This window comes from Kalmanozyma brasiliensis, assembly GCF_000497045.1.
Source record: "Kalmanozyma brasiliensis GHG001 unplaced genomic scaffold PSEUBRA_SCAF2, whole genome shotgun sequence".
NCBI lineage: Eukaryota > Fungi > Basidiomycota > Ustilaginomycetes > Ustilaginales > Kalmanozyma > Kalmanozyma brasiliensis.
Genome location: NW_015961959.1, coordinates 839,759 through 859,923, shown reverse-complemented (window position 1 = coordinate 859,923; position 20,165 = coordinate 839,759). Strand labels below are relative to the sequence as shown.

Here is a 20,165-nt window from a genome sequence, read left to right as displayed (position 1 = left end):
GGGGGGGGGGGGGGGGGGGGGGTGGCTTGCTCGTTCCTTATATGCTTTTCGGATGGCTTGAAGGCGCTCTTTGGAGCTACATGGCGAAGCTACCTGGCGCTGCAACGGTGTTGATCCTTCGACGATAGTCGCCGTCGCAGTTCTTCGACGTCTCCCGCTTTGTCGCAGCCATGCAACATGCCGTTGGTCCGTTCGCTGTTGGTCCGTCCGCTCCTTGCAAGATGCTGCGGCTTCGATGATGAAGTCGTGCAGACTGATGCAGCGCTGAGCTTCGTCCTTGTTGGCGAGATGGCAGGCTCTGAAGCGATCAAAACAGGCTCCGTAATCCGCAGTCTGACCGGCTAAAGCAGACTCCTGTTGGGAGTCGACCGGTCATGGGATCTGGATCGCCGCTGGTAGCCAGGCCCGAGCAGCCGTGCTGACTGAACCTCCTTGGCTCCTCGCAAGGTCGACCACGAGTTCAGCGTTGTCAGCGGAATCACGGCTTTTGTGGTTTGAGTCATATTTGCCGCAGCAGCTGAACAACGGATGTCAGTGCAACGGTGTCTTTCAAAGTGGCCTGATGTGTTGTCACGCCCGGCGCTCAGTGAGGCTGCGGGATCTCGATAGCCAAAGTTTGTGGCTAGAAGAAGGCAGCAACGGCGATCTTCTTGACACGGGAGCGGTTATCCTTGCGACCACGTGGCGTCCTTCTCACCGCTGGCTGCCGTCGTCTCCCTCGGCGACTTTCTGGCATGTGACAAGAGGCTAGCGGGATCTTGAGTCAGCAGATGGACGTCACGAGACCCGTGTACCCTGCCGGTGAGATGTATGCTTTGGCCGACACGGGAAGTTGGCCAGCGATGAGACCAGCCAAGACCGCCGTTCCCGACCCGCACGGTCGTACTTCGCTCCTGCGCTTTGACCCATCTGCTGCGGCAGGTCTTGGGCATCGGATTCGTCGCCAATCTGAGTGAAAGTTCTTCTTGCTAGGCTGTTCATGCTGTTTGACGGGAATCGAAAAGAGCTGAGTCAATTCGGGGTCATGGCGGGATGAGAAGCTGCAATGATTCGCATGATGACTTTTAGCGACAAACTTGGCCGGGGTGTATCATAGAAAGGTGATGTACGCAATACTCGGCAATCTTAGAATCGCAAGCAGCTTCTTAGCGCAGTAGGTAGCGCGTTGGGCTCATACCAGTCTATGAAAATTTACCTTTCCGCTGCAAAGCGGTGTAACCCAAAGGTCGTCGGATCGAAACCGACAGAAGCTACTTTCTTTTTTGGCCATTTTTCAGGCTGAATTGCGGTCTTTACACGTCAGCCTGCGTTGGAGCAAGAAGGCGGCGGATATGCAAGACCGCATTGGTCATCCAACTCAGCTTCCCCTTCTCACCATCCTTACCGCTCACTCATTCGCAGCAACACCACCGACCAACGCTGGCCAAACATGCAGTCAGCCATTCAGTCGGTGACACACAACTTGCCGGTGTTCGTCCAGCGACCGGCTATCGCGCTCATCGGACAAGAATGCTACACGACGCTCGTCTACAATGTCGACCTCAGCTCGACCCACTGTCTCAAGTATGCCATCTCGAAAGCGCTCGGCTTGGGCATCGTCGTGTTTGGTAGCATCATGAAGGTGCCGCAGATCCTCAACATTGTCAACAATCGGAGTGCACGCGGCATCTCGCTGTCGATGTACACGCTCGAGGTGATGGCGTATGCCATTTCGCTCGCCTACGCGGTTCGATCTCGTCTTCCCTTTTCGACCTATGGCGAGAACGCCAGCTTGACGGTGCAGAACATGATCATCTTGCTGCTCGTCATCGCATACACGGCGGATGGAAAAACAGGCCGCGTTGACCCATCAGCCCACTCGACCAAGATCACCTTCGCAGCGGCACTCATGGGCATCGGATCGCTCGCCCTCGCCACGCCCTCCATCATCCCTGCACAAACGCTGACATTCTTGCAAGCATGCACGATCCCCATCTCGCTCGCATCCAAGGTGCCGCAGATGGCAGAGCTGTACCGTGAAAAGAGTCGCGGTCAGCTGAGCAGCTTTGTCGTCTTCGCCCAGCTCCTCGGCACCATCGCACGCATCTTTACGACCATGACCGAGACGGACGACAAGCTGCTGCTGTGGGGCTTCGGACTGGCTGGCGTGTTCAATGCGGTGATTGCAGCGCAGGTCATGTACTACTGGAACGGCGACAAGGCGCTGGCGGAGCAGAAGAAGAGGGACGGTGAGAAGATCGGATTGCATTCGTCGTCGTCGGCCAACATTGCGCCTTCGTTCGAGCCGTTCTCGGTCAGCACTCATGGTCCGCCCAAGGCTGGCGGTAGGAAGCTGGATTGATGCTTGGAACGGTGTTCGATGCCAAGCGATGACGCCGTAGACTCTCGTAGACCCAAATGCGATACACAGAGATCTGCAACATAGACCGCGATGCCATTAAGATAAGCACGGCTCAGCTGCTGACGTTGAACGAGTCCATTGACGGATGGGTGGAGTGGGGAATGGGGACGCCGTGAATATGCAAGCCCGAATTTCGACACGCGTGATGGTCTCGAGTGTTGGTCTCTGTCGTCACCGCCTTGCAGCGCGGCTGTGTGTTGATTTTAGGGTGCGATATTTTTGGCGGTGTTTTGTGTTTTTGGAAGAGCCCAGCAAACTCCACTTTGATGAGACCTCGACACATCCTTCCATCTCAATCTCACCATCCTTCCTACGCATCCTCTAGACGATCTGCTGCGTAGACTCGTAGCAGCTGGAAACGCAGCAGATATGGTGTCTTTATGGCCGACACCAGATCCAGCCTCGAATCGGTCAACACCCACACTGCGGACGCCGTCAACATCAAACGTCGCTGCCTCTTCCTCTCGCATCACCCTTGCGTCAGACGATCAACCCTCAAGGATACAGACACAAAGATCGACAGACTCAGATCCACAACCGACATTCCTTGACGAAAGAACGTTCACAATACGATCCGTGGTCGAGCAGTCATCCGGCATCGCTGCCACCATCCTCACCAACCCCATCGGCGCTGCAATCGCCGGCATCTCCACCACCTCCCTCTGCGCCGTCCTCTGGTGGCGCTACTTCCGTCGCATACCTAACGCTGAGTACGTCACGCCAGCCGTCCTTCGCTACCGCAAAGTGCTCGTCGGTCGAGTAGTAACAGTAGGCGATGCGGACGGATTCCGATTCCACCATACGCCAGGGATACCCTACCTCCGCGACTGGTTCTACCCCTGGCCGCCCAAGACGAGTCGACGCAAGGGCAACGATGGCCGATCGAAGCTCGTAAGGGAGACCATATCGGTGCGCATCGCAGGTGTCGATGCGCCGGAAAGCGGTCACTTTGGCAAACCGGCACAGCCCTATTCCAAGGAAGCGAAACAGTTCTTGACCGGTATGGTGCAGTCGGCTTCTTCACCGGACAACCTGACTCCGCCCAAGAGCTCGTTCTTCTCCCGCCTACACTCGAGCAGCAGTCAGACGACGAACAACAGTTATCCGACGAGCAGCGCTGATCAGATGAGCAGACTCGTCTGGCTCTACCCCTCGCACATCGACCAGTACAAACGTCTCGTAGCCACGCCCTACGTGTGGGACGCACCATACTTCTTGGGCAAGACCAACGTTTCCTTGGCTATGGTCAAAGCGGGTCTGGCGACGGTGTACCGGTCGGCGGGTGCGGATTATGGACATGCGACGTGGTGGGCCAAAGTGTGGCGCAAGTCAACCACCGGACTCAACGCACTAGAGAGGGCAGAAACGAAGGCGAGAAAGAAGAAGATCGGCATGTGGAGCCTCGGGAAGAAGTTCGAGTCTCCAGAGGCGTACAAGAAGCGTGTCAAGGGAGAGTGATGCGCAGCGAAAAACACAATCACGGACAGCTATGATAACGATCACTTACGACCAGTCACGATACACAATCACGATACCAGACCCCATCATAGGAAATGCATTTCGAGTTTACGACCACTGCAGCGTCTGACCCTGCTTACTGCTCTCTCGGATCAGCTTGATGAGCTTAACCGCATCCAACGTCCTCTCGACGCCGACGAGCGAGACCTTGCTCACCGCCTCCGCCGCGTCCCCACCCTGCGCTTCAGCCTGCTTGCCCGCATTGATGCACTCTGCGACGTTGGCAAACAGATCGATATACCTCCCTGGCAGGGTGGGGATGTTGGCGACGCTCAAACCGGGCTGCTTGGGCGCGCCACTCCCCGCTGCGGGGATGGAAAGGTCTTCGTCCGATCGGACCATCGTCGTGAGCCGCCCGAGACGGATGCTGTCCGGCTCGCTCTCGTCGTACACACCAAACTCCTCGGGATGGCTAGTAGGGGTCCAACCGAGCTTGAGCTGGTTCTCCTGTGGATCTGTGCCGCGCTTCTCGTAGCTCCCCCGAGTGCCTTCGACCCGGAAGCGCGGCTGCTCGGCATCGACGTGCGACGACAGGCATGTTGCGCCCAACGACACGCGCAGCCCGCCGATCTTCGACCCAGACGCTGGGCTGGACGGTGGCAGCGGTGCGGACTCGGGGTAGTTGAGGATGGCCAGCCAGTCGTCGTCCACCGCAGCGGGGCCTTGGTTGCGCTGGTTGCGCACGAAGCCCGTGACGCTCTGTGGCGGGCCGAATAGGAACAGCGCCTGATCGATGAGGTGCGCACCGAGATCCCACAGGATGCCACCACCTTGGGCGTCAGGATCAACCTCTTCGCGCCAACCACCCTTGGCGTACGGGCGGAAGCGGTCAAAGCGCGATTCGAAGAAGGTGGGAACACCGAGCGCGGACGGCTCGGCCCCTTTGTCACTGAGAAGACTCTGGATGGTCAAGAAGTCGCCGTCGAAGCGGCGGTTCTGGTAGACGGCACAGAGACGACCCGTCTTGCGCTGCAGGTCGATGAGGATCTGCACGTTGGATTCGTCGGTCGTGACGGGCTTCTCGACGAGCACGTTGAAGCCCGACTCGAGGGCACGCTTGGCAAACGGGAAGTGGGTGTCGTTGGTGGTGGTCACGATGATCAGGCCGTTAGCGGGGAGAGATGTGAGGACGGCATCGAAATCAGGGAGGATGAGGATGTTGGGGTACAGCTTCGAGGCGTCCGGAGACGAGGAGTTGGACGAGGTACGAGGACGCTGCTGGATCGAGTGGAGGGTGAACAGTTGAGGCAGAGCGGCGACGAAGGGAAGGTGGAAGGTGCGCGCCGAGTTGCCGAAGCCGACGACGCAAACTGGGATGGGAGCGGCTGACATGGTGTAAGAGACGTCGTCAAGGGGTAATGGTGAGTGGGAAGGAAGATGGAACGCACCAACCAAGCGCAATTTCTTCTCACCGCTCCACATGCAGATCAGATCTCCGCGCTTCGGCAGGGTTGCACAAATTTCTTCTCGGAATCGATTTGGGAGTCGTGCTCACCTCGGCAATGCATCGACGGAAGGGGTGATCGCCGCCATCTCTCGCGAAGCAAAGAACCGGTAGCGACGTCCACCAAGTCTGACCTTGAGACCATGTCCCGGTGTCATGAACCCCAGAGAAGCCGCAAAAATTGAGCTTTGCATGACTGTCACCATCGAAAGAGTCGAAGCTTGGCGTCACGAAATGAACGTTGGCGGTAGCATTGCGATTGCGCAAGATCGAGTCCTCTCGCCAAGTTCAGGCCAGCCAGCTTTTCCGTCTCGTAGTATTCCTCCTCTGCTTCCAGAGGGCTCAGAAGCGCCGCAACATGCAAGACCGGCTCGCGCAAGCAGTCGCTATTCTCTAGGACGGCTGCAGCAAGGCCTTGGCCTCAGGCGCCCTGCAAGCGGTTGATGGCGGAGGTTGCGGCAGAGAGTGAGCGGAAGGACAAGGAATGGAGAGAGAAGGCGAAACTGCTCACAATCGCGGTGATTTAGAGGGAGGGCGGTGTAGCTTTTGTCTCGATGACGGTCGACGGAATTAAACAGAAGGTCTTGTTGGACGACAAGTCCTGGAAGAAGATCGTCGCCATGCGCCTCAGCTTCAACAGCATTCACGGTCAAGCCCAAGTTTGAACTGACTGCCAACACTAGCAGCTCTCTCGTTAGCTCAAACACGTGTACAGGCGCGATTCCAGCGTCGTAGACCACATCAACGACAATCCGCTTGACAATCGCCGAAAGAACTTGCGCGTCACCGACTTCTCCGCCAACACGCAGAACTGGCGAAGGCGCAACCAACATTGGCTCATTGGCGTCAATTTTGGAAGCTAGCACCGTGCCAACGAATGTGTTTCGTTATCAGGATCAAAGGCGTCAACAACAAAGAGTACGCCGGACACACATTCGACACGGACAAGCTGGAGCTCGCTTTGGAGACGTACGATCATTCTTCCTCCTTGTTGTGCTTTCTGCGGCTCCCATCGAGGCCTTGATCTAGTGCATCCGCAATATATTCGCTGTTCCCGTTCCTTGGTCTCTGCTGTGAGACAGCGCAGGCGTGCAACAAGCCTGGCGAGATGCATGTCCCCCCAACGGAGGTAACAAAGCCAAGCTCACCACGGCCATGCAAGGAGGGTGCATTTCAGGCAGAGCTTGCTGTTCTGACAACCGTCGACTCTCGTTCGTTATTGCATGACTGAGGGCAAAAAGAAGAACTGCAGCACCCAGGATTCCCGCGTGGTCCCCCACCGCAGTACTGACTAGGCGATACCTTGCTTAACTTCGCAGATCGGACGGGATGCGGTGCTTTCAAGGTTCTATGGCCGCAGATGTAAGCTCTTGTCTGTCAAAACAGTACAAAGCGCAGGGCAAGCCTGGCTCATCTGTCACGACACCCGTGGCGAAAGACACTCAGCTGAACCAAACGGTCAGCGAGGGTTGTCCAAGTGATTGCGATTCCGTTCCTAATGTCATGCGTGAAGGGGCGAGGGGTCGTTGCCCCACTGCTGGGGTGTCTTTGCGAGCCCGAATTTCCACGTTCCACCTGCTAAGAGATCCGACCATTTCAGCTTTGGCTGCTCTATCGAACGTCCGTTGACCGTCAGGTTTGCCACATAGACATGCTTATCGTCTGAGCCTGGCGCTTCGATGCGCAGATGGGCAGCCCTTCCCTGCTTGCCTTCTTCCACTCTCGCCGGTATCGAAATGTCCATGCGCTCGAAGAACGGCGACGAGACGACGTATTCGCCTGACACTGGATTGACAGGATACAAACCCATCGCGCTGAAGATGTACCATGCGCTCTGTTGACCGCAGTCCTCGTTGCCGGCGTATCCATCAGGCTGGTCGCTGTAGCCTTCGTGTGAGATGTCCCTCACTAGACGCTGCGTCTTGGATGCCGCGCCTAGTAGCGAGTAGAGATACGGGATGTGGTGCGATGGCTCGTTGGATTGATCGTTGTGCCCCTCTCCAAAGTGTCGATCGAGCAAGGCGACCAGCTTGTCCCTGCCTCCCACGAGCTCCGCCAGCCCAGGTACGTCTTGAACCACATCGAAAGAGTAGTCGAAGCTATTGCCTTCCGTGAATCCTTCCTGGCGACCACGTGGGTCCGGTAGCGGCTGGACGAGGAAGGTGCCATTCTTCAGCCGAGCTGCCATGAGGCCCTGACCGTGATCGAAGACGTGACGATAGTTCTTGCTACGGCTGTGAAAGAACTCGGCTTCAGACTCCTTGCCCAGCATATCCGCCAACACAGCAATGGCGTGATCGTCGTAGGCATAATCGAGAGTGCGAGAGGTGGACTCCGACCAGCCGTCCAGAGGCACATAGCCTGACTCGTTGTAGAACGTCAGCCCAGCGCGCACCTCCAACGGCGTGTACTCTTCTCGGTCTTCGTATCGAAGCTCGAACTCCCTTTCTGGTGGAATTGTGCCGTCCTTGAGGACTGCCTGCCATGCTTTGTCCATGTTAAAGCCTTTGACACCTTTGACGGCCGCCTCTGCGATCAGAGAGTCGGCATGCGTGGAGATCATGATGTTGGTTTCTGCCAGTGTCGACCACATGGGCAAGAAGCCAGATTCGTCGTAGATGTCGAGGAGCGAACGGACCATGTCCACCACCCGCTCCGGCTCGAAGAGGATAAGAAGATTCCATTGAGCACGGTAGATGTCCCAGATAGACCAGGACTGGTAGCGCTGTAGTCCCTCTTTGACCTTGTGGACGCTGTCGGTGTAGCCAGAGTAGTAGTGGTATGTGTGCTTGTCCTCTTTGTCGTATCGTAGAGTTGACATGTTACCGTTGCTGTGGCTGCCACCATCACTGTGAGGGATTGGCTCGGCATGCTCGGCTGGATACTGCGATGCGTGAAAGATGCCGGTGTAGAGGATGCGCTTTTGAGCTTCTGTGCCGCCTTCTACCCGGATCCTGTCCGTCTTGCTCTTCCATGCATCGATCAGCTCGTCTACGACCTCTTCCATCGCGGTGCCATTCGGTATCTCGACGTCCAGGTTGTAGCGAGCTTGCTCTTCCGAAATGAGACTCAGCCCAAAACGGACACGGACTCGGGTCGTATCGACGGGGAAGCGGACGAATGCGTAGACACCAAGCTCGTTCCAGCGAGCACACTCACCCGGATGCAGTGCGATGCCCGTGGCGTTTGTGTGTGCTGTGCCGACTCCGTCGCTAGAAAACCCAGTGAGCCATTCCTCACCTGCGTTGCGTTGATGTTCGATGCGATACACGAAGTATCCTCGAAACCCAGATGCCTCGTGCGGACCTAGGCGATAGTCCATACGTTCGGTGTTGTACCCCGAAATCTCGCCCTTCTCGACATTGATACGAACGCCCCCGCGCCATTGCTCTCGCGAGGCTTGCACTCCGATGAAAGGTCCCCAGTGAGAGCTGTTGTTGTCAGTAATCGATTGTACAGCTTTATGGGGCGAATCGGGAACGGTCTCGCCCTTACTCGTGCTGCCATTGCCAGCCGGGGAGAAAGTGTACTGCACCATGGCAGCCCGGCTTTTACCGACCAGTTCGGCAAAGATCTCTTCTGAGCTTGAGTTACCCATTTTGACGGCATACTTGAATGGCGCCACGTACTCCTGCGAGCGTTCGAACTTGAGACTCCTGTCATGCTTCGCGAGCTTGACGACGCCGTGCCCCGCAAAGACGGTTGCAAAGCCGTAGTCTCCCATCCAGATGGCAGGCTGACGACTGGCAAGAAAGCCAATATTGTGGGTATCATTGTCGTGGTAGGCGCATCCGGAGACGAGATTCTCCCGCGTCATCGGAACCGTGCGAACGCCAGCGAAAGGCAGGGCCACGGAAGGCACCATCCCGCCGTACTCTGATGGATCGGGTCCATTGGTGCCAATGCGTGGGTCGACCCATTTCAGCGTTCCTAAGCGGTCACGGTAGCGTGATGTCTCCATCTCGGAGACCGAACTCGAGCTTCCATCGCCGGCAGTGGAGCAAAACGGATAGCATGGCGGAGGCGAGTCGGTCGCGTCCGTCGTGCCTGTTGATGTCGATACCGCGAAGGGTGCCTGACGGGCTATTGCAAAGCGTATATGGATCAGCGATAGGCAGCACCAGGCCATCAGCAAGATGCTGAGCCTCGAGACCGACCTCATGGTCTGTAATGCGAGCCAAAGGTATGGCTGAGGTTACGGTAAGAGAGGTCATCGAAGCTCTGATGTGATCCCGGAAAGACGGATGGCGCGGTCATGACTTCAGGGTCCAGACGTCACTTTTTGCTCCACCTCGGTTGTCATCGAAATTCTGCGCAGCGCAAACGGCGTCTTGATGCTTACCCTAACCGCCTGTATCAACCCGACCAACTTCATCGTCTTCATCCTCGATCCCTCCTGCTTGAGGTCGATAGTCTCATCATCAGCCATAGAGTACCGGAAGCTGCGCGGAAGGGATAAGGAAAGTGTCCATACGATGTCTACCCATCAACGACCTAGATCGAACGACAACGGTGCCGGACCGAATGCGCAAGACGATGAAAGGTCACCGCTGCTGCCATCTCACGCCGGACGAAGGAAGTCTACTTCAGCACCATCCCCATCGTTCTTCGGCTTCTTCAAGAGCCACGCGCTCTCGCCACTCCCCGCCTTGGACTCTGCCGACTCTCTACCACTAGCATACCTACCACCCTTGCTCCTGCAATGCTTGATCACCGGACTGGCAGATGCCAGCACCTACACGCTCACCAAGATCTGGGTTGGCTTTCAGACAGGCAATCTCGTGCAGATCATCATCAATACCTTCGACTTCTTGCTGCCATCGGACTCCAACACGGACGGTAGCGCCGATGCTGTGCGCGACAAGCTCCAGGAGAGCGTGAGCAGCTTGCTGGGCTTTGCAATCGGCTGCCAGATCACCGGCAACATCATCCATCGTCTCTCCACGGATCGCACGAGGCGCCTGACGATCGTGTGTATGTCGGTCTACCGATGTGTTACGACGTTGCTGATCATCTTGCTCGGCACACGATATCCTGCTGTCCGCCTCAGCGGGGCTCTGGACTGGGTGGTCATCATGGTGCTAGCATCTAATCTGGGCTGCCAAGCTACCTACTCGACCAGTCTCGGGACCCCCTTTTCGAACACGGTGGTGTTCACGCAGACGTTGACATCGGTGACTTCGGACCTGCATCTGCCCACGCTGCATCTGACCGGCTCGAATCAGTACAAACTGCTGAGCATGTTTGGACTTCTTGGTGGCGCGGCCGTATCGCAGGTCATCCTCAAAGTAGCTACCAAGCTCACCAAGAGCGACAGGCACATCGCAGTGCAGCGTTCTTTGATCGTGCTGTCCGGGATGGAGTTGCTCCTCGGTCTCATGTGGCTGCTCTGTGGAATCACGTCCAACTGGAAGCGATATCAGCGTCGCTCGTCAGAGGTGCTGCCCGATGAAGACGATGGGGAAGAGCACGACTGATGATCGCCTTGCGTTTCGTTCTCATAGACTCCTCCATTCCTACCAATGCCACACCTCGAGAAGGGTCTGTACAACTAGACATTTAGAGTACCTTTTAACGTTATATGAGGGCGGCCGGAAAGAGGCCGGCGGCATCTTGATGACTGCTGAGAACGCCGGCTGCGGAGACATGCGAGAAGGGCTGCATATAAGCCGCTTGTTGAGCAGATCACCGAATGCACGAGGGAGCTTTCTCGAGATCACCGAACAAGCATGCGTGCACAAGCCGTGCGTCATGTTCAGTGACCCCACAATGCACTCGCTCGCACCGAAACGGCACGTCAAAGATCGGTCGTTGACAGCCGAGACGAATTCCATCTTCTTCATACGGCTTCAATCGCTTTGACCTGCAGCCTTCATCCGCGGCAGCGGTGAGAGGGTCGCTGACCAAGGCGTTTTGGAATGCAAGGATGTGGGGTAGCATACCCTGCAGCGTATTCCGGGGGGCGCGCCCCTCTCTCTCGGCTTTCTTTTGGACCTCGACATCATAGCTAGCCGAGCCTCGCCTCTGACATCGTCTCGCGAAACGATCGTCTTTCTCTCAGCTCTCTGTGCTCCGGACCCCTGACTTTGCTACGGCCTGATCCGCTTCTTGGCCTGCTTCTGAGCCAGAAATGACCGGCAAAGTCTGGTCAGACCCTGTTCGGCAATCTCAGGCAATCTCAGTCCGCTACTGAATGCTGCTTGGGCCTTGGTTCGCGCTTCGTCAATGTAGTGCAGCCTGACTGCTCATCAAGCCGACGGCTTGCTGCCAAGCGACCATTTGCCCCATCGGCTGCTGTTCAGCATGCAGCCATGTCACCTGTTGCACCGGTGATGTGGGATCCGCCCCGCAAATCTCTTGTTCGGCGCATGGGCTGCTGCCGACTCCTGTGATCTGCAGCCGCGCCCCCACAGACCCTTGCGCAGCATAGCTTTGTGCGGAGATCTTGACCAGAGCTGAGCTGCGGGTCGAAGGAAGCTTCCGATGCCTTCGATTTCTCTGCTGTATATAATGCATACCCCGCATTCTGTCGATCCTATCCCTCCGCCAACTCCGCTCACCTTCCCAGATTTTCGCACGCCAACGTTTGATCCGCGCATCTGAGTCGCCTTGCCTCCACTATCGCATCGCCGCCTCCTTTCCCCCTACCACTAGCGGTCACCCTTCTCCCGCTCCGTCCGGTGGTCAGGTAGGCACCCTTCAGTGACCCGCTGCGACAGCACAATGACGTTCAAGAAGCTCTTGCCGCTGGCCCTCCAGCTCCTTGCCTCATCGGCAGCTCTGGCAAGTCCAACACCAGTTGCCAAGACCGAGCTCTGGCAGTCCGCAGTCATTGACTCCTCGAACAGCACCGCATCCACCACAAGTTCGTCTGCTTCTGCACCACGAGAGACGCCGGGCTTCGTCAACGATGGTACGATTGGCAGCTATCCTTGCCTCTACAGCTCTCAGACCGAGGATTCGCAGCTGATTCTCGGAGCAGGATCGACGGTGCCCGGCTCGCAGTGCCCTCAGGCCTTGCCCGCCATCTATCCGCACAATCGCATCGAGCTGCGCGCTCCCGACGACTCGATCCGCGCCACCTTCCAGCCGTATGGATCCAGCATCACCGAGCTGTGGGTCAAAGACCGCTGGGGTGGATGGAGAGATGTGGTGCTCGGCTACGACAACACGACCAACTGGTCTACCGATCCCATTCACCCGAACTTTGGCCCCATCGTCGGTCGATACGCCAACCGCATCAAGAACGGCACCTTTGAGCTCAACGGTCAGACCTACCACGTACCCAAGAACGAGAACGGCCTCGACTCGCTGCACGGCGGAGACATTGGATATGATCGTAGCAACTACACCATCGCCTCTCTGAGCGCCCACGGGCTTGTGCTGGAGCACACGGATCCGGACGGATTCCAGGGCTTCCCTGGTCAAGTCAAGACGACGACGCGCTTTGTGCTCGGCAGGAATGCGACGTGGCACATTGAGCTCAATGCCACCGCGACGAAAGAGACGCCGATCCTTCTCTCGTCGCATGTCTACTGGAATCTGGACGCTTTCAACGAGACCGCCTCTGCGCTGGACTACGTGCTTCACATGCCATATGCGAACAAGTACGTCAAGACGGACAGCATCCTCATCCCCACCGGTCCGCTGCCTTCGGTCGAGGACACGCCGTACGACTTCCAATCCCCCACGCCTTTCTCGAAGAATTTCAACAACACGGAAGGTGTCTGCGGAGCTGGATGCCAGGGATGGGATTCGTGCTTCATCATGTCCAACCCTCCTGGATACAACAAGGCCAAGCCTGCCGTAGAGATGTACAGCTTGAAGTCCGGCATCAAGCTCTCTGTCGTCACCGATCAGCCGGCGGTTCAGGTGTATACGTGCGACGGCATCAACAGCCCCGCCAAGGGAAGCATCCCCCGGAAGCAGGTGCACGGCGGCAAGGTCGGCGAGGATATCGGTCAGGTCGTGTACGACAATCACGAGTGTGTCGTGCTCGAGATGGAGGATTATATTGATGGGATCAACAACCCGCGATGGGGAAGGAACCAGATTTACGGTCCCGATAGACCATACCACTGGAAGTCGACGTATACCTTTTCGACCGTCGACGAGAACGGCAATGCCATGTAGAGAAGCTTGCTCGCAATCGCATCCACGAAGGCAAACCCACATCCGAGACCCACAGAACGTCTCTAGCTTGTGCTCGAGTGCGTGTTGGCGCACCCCACGGTATGCTGTTCGTTTCAGAGTGAGAGCTGTGTACTTTGATTACGTGCTAAAGCTTGCCCTTGTCCGCAGCGAGCTGACGGCCAGATACCAGAATACACGGCCCACCGTAGATGACTCGGTCCTGAATCAAATCTGGCTGCGACTTGACCCAGCTGATCAGATCGGCGTCTTCCGCACCGGGCTGAATGTTCACGGAAAGCGAATGAGTTGGTCAGCTGCGTGCCATCACTATGCTGGTGAGATTGAAGCTAAACTTACCTGCAGCCAGAAAGTCGACACGCCCTGTTCTTGCAGCCCCTTCTGCACGACAGCCAGACTGATCCTGGGCGGTGTGACGACCGAGATGGCGACGTTCTCGGCGCTCGTGCCTGCCTTTTCGAGGAAGTGGGCCACATCGGGTTGCGTTGCGATGTTCTCGATCTCGGGTTCCTTGGGATGAATGGGTGTTGCGTCCAGCTTCTGTGCTTGATACCACTTCAGGACCTGCTCGATTCGAAACAGACGAGGAAGATCAGTCAAGTCTGCAAGCAGCCAAGGGCGGCAGCGGGTACACTCACCTTGTTTCCAAACTTCGAAGGGTCCTTGCTAGCACCGACGACGGCGTACTTGGACGCGCCAAAGAAGGCGTTGAGCGCTGTGTTGATGTGTGCGTTTGCCATCTTTGCTGATTCCTCTGATGATGGTGTGAGTGGAAGGTGCTCCCTGGTCAAAGCGAGCTCGGTATGCGGGGTCGGCAATCTATCTTCTGAATGACACCATCTCAGCGGCTTGCAGCGTGCGAAATGGCTCAAATCGGCGGCCCGATTGCTCGGAAAATGCACGGACGGGAAGCTCCTCAGAAGCCTGCTGGAATTGTCGGCTTTGCACTTTGAGCTTCCTGTCCAGCAGAGTCACGAGGGCCAACTAAGTTATCCCCCACGTTGACTTCAAGAACAAGAGATTCGATTGGCATACGAACCACTTCCTTTACGACGATACCATTGCTCCGAGCTGCCTACACACATTCAAGATGGCATCATCGTTCCTGACAAGAGGCAAAAAGATCGTTGCGTAAGTGTTGGGGCTAGGTCGTCCGAGCCTTCTCATGTTGTCGATACTGACCACACTGCTTCACCTCCTCCTCCCATCGCTTGCTACCGCTTGCAACAGGATCGGCCGCAACTACGCAGCCCACGCCAAGGAGCTCAACAACGCCGTCCCTACCGAGCCCTTTTTCTTCCTCAAACCGACCACCTCGTACATCACTAACAACAGCACGGTCGAGATTCCCAAAGGCATTGTTGCGCACTACGAAGTCGAGCTGGGTGTTGTCATCGGTTCGTCCTCCATCCGCGATGTTCATGCTGCAGACGCCATGTCGCACGTCGCAGGCTACACCCTATCGATCGACATGACGGCGCGCAACCTGCAGGACAAGGTGAAATCCAAAGGTCTTCCCTGGTCCGCCGCGAAAGGCTTCGACACGTTCACTCCTACCTCGGGCTTCATCGACAAGAGCCGCGTTCGCGACCCAAGCAAGCTCAAGCTCTGGCTCAAGGTCAACGACCAGATCAAACAGAACGGGCCTACGAGCGATATGATCTTTGGCATCCCGGAACTGATCGAGCACGTAACGTCGATCATGACGCTCGAAGAGGGAGACCTGTTGTTGACAGGCACCCCGTCGGGTGTGGGGGAGGTCAAGGATGGAGATGTGATGCACTGCGGGCTGGAGGATCAATCGGGTAATCTGCTCGAACAGCTCAAGATCAACGTCGCCAACCGCGTCGGAGGATACGAGTTCAAGCCTTAAGAAAGAAGCGTTGCAATTCCGGACGATTCCACATCTAAGTGCGTGGGGCTACTTGCGCTTCTTATCCGCATCAATGTGAATGGCCCTCCTGAGCGCCTTCTTGTGCGAGTTGAGGGCGAAAAAGGCGATCCAAGAGGGGATACCCAAAAAGGTGGTAGTCGCGATCCACCTTGCGGCGACGAGCTTGGTCGCGCCCTTCCACCAGCAGAGTGCGGCCATGAGCGCACCCTCCACCACGTGAGCCCGAGCGATGCTCTTCATGAACTTGTCCATCTTGGCGGGGCCGCCGAGTCGGACGTTGCGCAGATCGTTCCAGTGGGCCAGCCTGTCCGAGGGTACGATGGATTGGGTGATGCCGTGCGAAGCGAGCGTGTCCGAGCGCAGCGCAAAGTACGCGATGATCAGCACGAATTGAAGGTTGATCAAGAACTTGGGTGCGCGGTAGATGATGTCGGGCTTGCGAGTGGTGATGACTTTCTCAGAGACAGCCGACATGTCAACAAGACGGGTGCGCACCTCCGAGTAGCCAGCGAGGTAAGGGCGGAAGGGGACATGGACGGTGCGAGAGCCCGGCTTGCCCTTGCCAGGCTCAGCCCCCTTTTTGGTCGTGTAGGCGATCTCGAGGTGCTTCTTGTCGATGGCGGTCATGACGACTTGGTTGGGCTTGAGAGGCTGAGCGAGGTCGCCATAGTGCGTCGCGAGGTAGGCGAGCGAGTCCTGTCGAGTCGTAAGGAGATCAGATGTCGAGCGAGGCCGAGGGTCAGTAAGATTTCAAATGGTTTAGACCGGATGACGTTCTCGAGATCAAAGCTTACCTTGTGATCGTTGTTCATGTGCGAGAGGATGCCCTCCGCCTTGGGGGCGATGTCGTCCGAAGTGCCAGCCATCTTTGCAGCAAGTGACCGGAATCGAGATGGATGCGTAGATGGTGGAAATGAAGGAGGCGAACAGGTGGACACTTTGAAGCACAAAAGGTGACCGCTCACGATCATGTTTCGCTTTCTTTCTATGCAGACTCAGCAAGTTTGGGCGCAATGCGGGGTCAAAGCTGGGCCGGGCTGGTTTGTACGAGGCAAGCGAGGGAGGATTCGCATGGCTTGCGGCTGTCCTTTCCTTTCACACGGCTACCTTTTTGGCCGCTTTCCCGGTCCACGACTCCACTCCAACGCTCTAACATCTTGACGGGAAACTTACGGATCGCCACGAGCCTGCAGCCTGTGTTGGACCCTGAATCCTTCGAGGTGTTGTTCTTCTGACCTTCATCATCAGCATCAACTGATATGATGCGGCGTTGAAAGCCATCTCTGCCCCGTCTTGTCGGACGTCGGAACTTCTCGGGACTTAAAGATGCCGCAAGCCTTTGTGCTCCAGGACGTCGACGACAGTGGATTGGCGTCACCTATCCCAGCCGCTGTTCAATCCGATGTGCAGCTGGACTTGCAGTCGCCGTCATCGACCCTATGCCAGCACCTGGATCCAGAGGCGCTACCGAGGCCGGACTACTTTGACTCGCTAGATGATCTTCACTTCTGGTACGAGATGGAACTTGGAAGCTGGAACGATGACGACTTCGAGTCTCCCAGCGAGCACATCGGCCCCCCTATACCCTCCTCCAGTCACTCGTCGGGCAGCGCCAAGTCGAAGCCCAAACTGCTCGTTTGTCATGATTTCCAGGGCGGCTACAACGAGGACCCTCAATGTCAAGGCTACTCTCTAGAGCACATGCATCTCGTCGACACTTTCATCTACTTTTCGCACAAACGTGTCAGCATCCCGCCCAACGGGTGGATCAGAGCTGCCGCTCGCACGGGCACAAAGGTGCTGGGCACGCTGCTATTCGAGTGGCAGGAAAGCATTCCTGATTTGGCAAAGCTTTTTCGTGGACCGGAGCGGAAAGAGGTTCCTCGCTTCAAGGAACCCGCCTTTTCTCCGCAATACGCCATCGACTTGATCGAGCTTGCAGCGGCACGCGGCTTTTCGGGCTACCTGATCAACGTCGAGGTCGCCCTAGATCTCGGGGTTGGATGTTCCGGAAACCCATGGCCAGCACATATGAACGATCAGTCAAAGACGATGGAGCGACAGTGGAATGCTGAACGTCTCCGTGGCTGGGTGCATTACTTGCGAGAAGAAGGCCGACGCAGCTACATCACGGCGGGCAAAGATCCAGACGAGTGGGAAGTGGTCTGGTACGACTCGGTCGTCTATCCCTACGGCCAGCTCGCCTGGCAAGATGCGCTCAACGAACACAACATCTCGTACTTTCAAGCTGCCAATACCTTCTTCACCAATTACACATGGGCAAAGCCGGTGCAGCCGCTCCCACCAGGTCGGTTGATAGATCCAGACGACCAAGACCCGCAAACACTGCAGCTGCGTGGATACGGACTCACAGGTCCAAACGATGGCGGCTTTCATCCGCAGCTGCTCCTCTCGGCGGCGATGGCGGACAGCGTCGACCGCGCGAGAAGCGATGTCTACGTTGGCATCGACGTGTTCGGCCGCAACTGCTGGGGCGGCTTGAATTCGTGGAAGTCCCTCGACATGATTGGACCGCAGCGCAGTGGAGTCGTCGAGGATGCACTCGGCTTGAGCGTGGCCCTGTTTGCGCCAGGTTGGACGTGGGAGGAGGAAAACGCTGGTCTCGCTCTGAACCTGCCTCAGAAACGAACCTGGTCGGACTGGTGGCATGTCGACTCTGCCTTCTGGACAGGTATTCCAAGCAATGCTGCCGGGGGATCTCCACACCGCATCACATTGCACGAAGACGCCGTCAAGCCGGTGCAGGCGTACTTGAACCGCTCCAACCTAGCCGACGATCGATGTTGTCGACGAGCAAGCGCAAACGGCTTCTACACCAACTTCAGTTTCGGATCGGGAACGAAATGGTTCGACGGTGGCGAGCTCGTATACGATTGGTCGAACGTGGCCTCTGCTAGCGGAAAGGCAGACGCAACAGCGGGATTCACCGATATGGGAGTCAGCATGCCCAAGCCAGACCTGTTCTTCGCCGAATGGCAAGATCGAAAGGGGCCGAAAACAACGTCACAACAAGCGCACGTTCCCTTGTGGCACTACGATCACGACCGAGTCTGGGCTGGCAATGCTTCTTTCGTCGTCTCCCTCGCCAACGAGGCTGGTTCGACCGAGGTGCAGTCACTGCGGATACCACTCTGCTCATCGGCCATCTCAGCTCAGGTCAAAGACGCTACGGACCGAAACGGATGGCAGTACATCGTCGTGTTCGATGCCAGTGGCGCTGGTGGCGTAATCATCCAGCCACTGCTCGAAACATCTACCTCGACCCTGGCTGGCATCGCAGCGGACACCAAGTACGAGGACCTCGGCAACGGATGGAAGGCAGCGAGTGTCACGGTCCCATCAGAAGCTTTGGGTCAGGACATCGCGCTGCTCACGCTCGGCGTTACGGCTACGCTGAAATCTCAAACCACGACACAGGTGCGCATTGGAGCGCTGCAGCTTCGTCGAGCATCTCGCTCTCCCGAGAAGGAACCCGCGTCGTTGCAGATACGCCCAGCAACTGATATGTTTGACTCAACGTCGTACGACAAGCAGTCCAAGTGGCTGCGCGCATCGATCCTCAGCTGGATCGCACCGGGTGCCTTCCTTGAGAGCATGTACTGCAACGTGTGGGTGCAGCAAGTCGACAAGCCGGAGACGAGGGTCTGGCTCGGCACTTCGACGCGCGAAGCTAAAGCCACCGAGTTCTGTCTGCCGAGTCACCTGGCACTTCCGAAACACCTGGCTCAGGACGAAAGCGGTGGATTGGAGTATGTGATCACCTCACTAGACATCCACAACCCCGTAGACTTAGCAACAGGCATCGCCCCGCTCCTATAGACACACACACAACCACGCTATACCATCGTGTCACTGCATTCCTACATTCACGCGCTGATCTGGTTCTGCAGCTTAGGCGTGACCCATACACCTCTGACCTTGGGTGGAGCCCGCTCGTCCTGTCTGTTCGCCTGGTCCTCCTGCTTGCCCCCCTCTTCGTCGCGCACCTCCTCGCCCATCGTCGGTGAGTTGTAGAACTTGGCGAGCGATTCGATGGTTTCCAGCGGCAGATCGTATTCCAGCGCCAGACGGTCGAGGTCTTTTCGGGTCTCGCAGTGTTTTCTGTCGTCGAGGAGGAGGGTTATTGTGTGTGCTGGGATGCGAGGTGGGCCTTTGGATTGACGAGTAGAAGAGGGGGAGGGGGAGGAGAGGACGTCGGCAGACGAGACGTTGTCCAGGTTGGCCCGCTCCCGCGCTTCGAGGATGCGCAGCATTTGATCCGTCTACATCCCATCATCGCAAGGTTCAAGTCAGCATCACAGCGAAGCACTTCGCGAGGAAAGAGGGATACGTACGGGCTGGTAGTTGGTCGCGTTCTTAGGCACCTTGACCTGGCCTAACCTCGACAGGTTCTGGAGGAACTGTGGATCGTAGGCATCGCGCATGATGTCGGCCGACTTGGTCTCGCTAGCTTGACTCTGCTGTCGCTGTGTTTCCTGTTCTCGTCGAGTCGAGGCTGAGGGAGCGTATTGGGATCCTTGCTTGGCGGTCGAGGCTCCGTACTCGGTCGGAGGCACACGGGTCTTTCCTGTCGGAGGTGCAGGGGCAGGATTCGCCGAAGGCTTGGCTGCGGAAGGCACAGCCCTCGAGACGGAGGATGCGACCTCTGACCCGAGCTTGCGCGCTGGCTTGGACGATGACGAGCCCATCTTGATTCGGTGTCGATGTTGTGTGGTAGAAACGAGAGAAAGGGAGCT

The 20,165-nt window shown here is 57.1% G+C and overlaps 11 protein-coding genes and 1 non-coding gene across 12 annotated transcripts; 7 read left to right on the top strand and 5 right to left on the bottom strand.

Moving 5' to 3' along the window:
• The first annotated feature begins 1,139 nt into the window (after window positions 1-1,139).
• Window positions 1,140-1,253, top strand: PSEUBRA_006466. Its single transcript has 2 exons — window positions 1,140-1,176; window positions 1,218-1,253. It is a non-coding gene; the product is annotated as a tRNA-Met (tRNA).
• Window positions 1,254-1,429: 176 nt separating this feature from the next.
• On the top strand, window positions 1,430-2,341 carry PSEUBRA_002832 (Mannose-P-dolichol utilization defect 1 protein; the record flags this gene model as incomplete). The annotated part of the gene is made up of 1 exon (XM_016437221.1): window positions 1,430-2,341. The coding sequence occupies one exon, from the start codon at window positions 1,430-1,432 to the stop codon at window positions 2,339-2,341; it is 912 nt and encodes a 303-aa protein (XP_016292722.1).
• A 429-nt stretch (window positions 2,342-2,770) lies between these two features.
• Window positions 2,771-3,859, top strand: PSEUBRA_002831 (Staphylococcal nuclease (SNase-like), OB-fold; the record flags this gene model as incomplete). The annotated part of the gene is made up of 1 exon (XM_059464910.1): window positions 2,771-3,859. The coding sequence occupies one exon, from the start codon at window positions 2,771-2,773 to the stop codon at window positions 3,857-3,859; it is 1,089 nt and encodes a 362-aa protein (XP_059320715.1).
• A 108-nt stretch (window positions 3,860-3,967) lies between these two features.
• On the bottom strand, window positions 3,968-5,251 carry PSEUBRA_002830 (Oxidoreductase, N-terminal; the record flags this gene model as incomplete). The annotated part of the gene is made up of 1 exon (XM_016437199.1): window positions 3,968-5,251. One exon carries the CDS (start codon window positions 5,249-5,251, stop codon window positions 3,968-3,970), a length of 1,284 nt encoding a protein of 427 aa, XP_016292720.1.
• Window positions 5,252-6,864: 1,613 nt separating this feature from the next.
• Window positions 6,865-9,324, bottom strand: PSEUBRA_002829 (Glycosyl hydrolase family 92; the record flags this gene model as incomplete). The annotated part of the gene is made up of 1 exon (XM_016437205.1): window positions 6,865-9,324. The coding sequence occupies one exon, from the start codon at window positions 9,322-9,324 to the stop codon at window positions 6,865-6,867; it is 2,460 nt and encodes an 819-aa protein (XP_016292719.1).
• Window positions 9,325-9,838: 514 nt separating this feature from the next.
• Window positions 9,839-10,840, top strand: PSEUBRA_002828 (Protein of unknown function DUF1275; the record flags this gene model as incomplete). Its single annotated transcript, XM_016437230.2, has 1 exon — window positions 9,839-10,840. The coding sequence occupies one exon, from the start codon at window positions 9,839-9,841 to the stop codon at window positions 10,838-10,840; it is 1,002 nt and encodes a 333-aa protein (XP_016292718.2).
• A 1,246-nt stretch (window positions 10,841-12,086) lies between these two features.
• Window positions 12,087-13,496, top strand: PSEUBRA_002827 (Aldose 1-/Glucose-6-phosphate 1-epimerase; the record flags this gene model as incomplete). The annotated part of the gene is made up of 1 exon (XM_016437220.1): window positions 12,087-13,496. One exon carries the CDS (start codon window positions 12,087-12,089, stop codon window positions 13,494-13,496), a length of 1,410 nt encoding a protein of 469 aa, XP_016292717.1.
• A 145-nt stretch (window positions 13,497-13,641) lies between these two features.
• PSEUBRA_002826 (CoA-binding) lies at window positions 13,642-14,254 on the bottom strand (the record flags this gene model as incomplete). Its single annotated transcript, XM_016437213.1, has 3 exons — window positions 13,642-13,776; window positions 13,854-14,078; window positions 14,153-14,254. 3 exons carry the CDS (start codon window positions 14,252-14,254, stop codon window positions 13,642-13,644), a joined length of 462 nt encoding a protein of 153 aa, XP_016292716.1.
• Window positions 14,255-14,604: 350 nt separating this feature from the next.
• On the top strand, window positions 14,605-15,387 carry PSEUBRA_002825 (Fumarylacetoacetase, C-terminal; the record flags this gene model as incomplete). The annotated part of the gene is made up of 2 exons (XM_016437226.1): window positions 14,605-14,645; window positions 14,745-15,387. 2 exons carry the CDS (start codon window positions 14,605-14,607, stop codon window positions 15,385-15,387), a joined length of 684 nt encoding a protein of 227 aa, XP_016292715.1.
• A 48-nt stretch (window positions 15,388-15,435) lies between these two features.
• Window positions 15,436-16,274, bottom strand: PSEUBRA_002824 (Protein of unknown function DUF4499; the record flags this gene model as incomplete). The annotated part of the gene is made up of 2 exons (XM_016437203.1): window positions 15,436-16,104; window positions 16,203-16,274. 2 exons carry the CDS (start codon window positions 16,272-16,274, stop codon window positions 15,436-15,438), a joined length of 741 nt encoding a protein of 246 aa, XP_016292714.1.
• A 460-nt stretch (window positions 16,275-16,734) lies between these two features.
• On the top strand, window positions 16,735-19,248 carry PSEUBRA_002823 (Glycoside hydrolase, family 85; the record flags this gene model as incomplete). Its single annotated transcript, XM_016437217.1, has 1 exon — window positions 16,735-19,248. One exon carries the CDS (start codon window positions 16,735-16,737, stop codon window positions 19,246-19,248), a length of 2,514 nt encoding a protein of 837 aa, XP_016292713.1.
• A 47-nt stretch (window positions 19,249-19,295) lies between these two features.
• PSEUBRA_002822 (uncharacterized protein) lies at window positions 19,296-20,117 on the bottom strand (the record flags this gene model as incomplete). Its single annotated transcript, XM_016437214.2, has 2 exons — window positions 19,296-19,691; window positions 19,764-20,117. 2 exons carry the CDS (start codon window positions 20,115-20,117, stop codon window positions 19,296-19,298), a joined length of 750 nt encoding a protein of 249 aa, XP_016292712.2.
• Window positions 20,118-20,165: the final 48 nt, after the last annotated feature.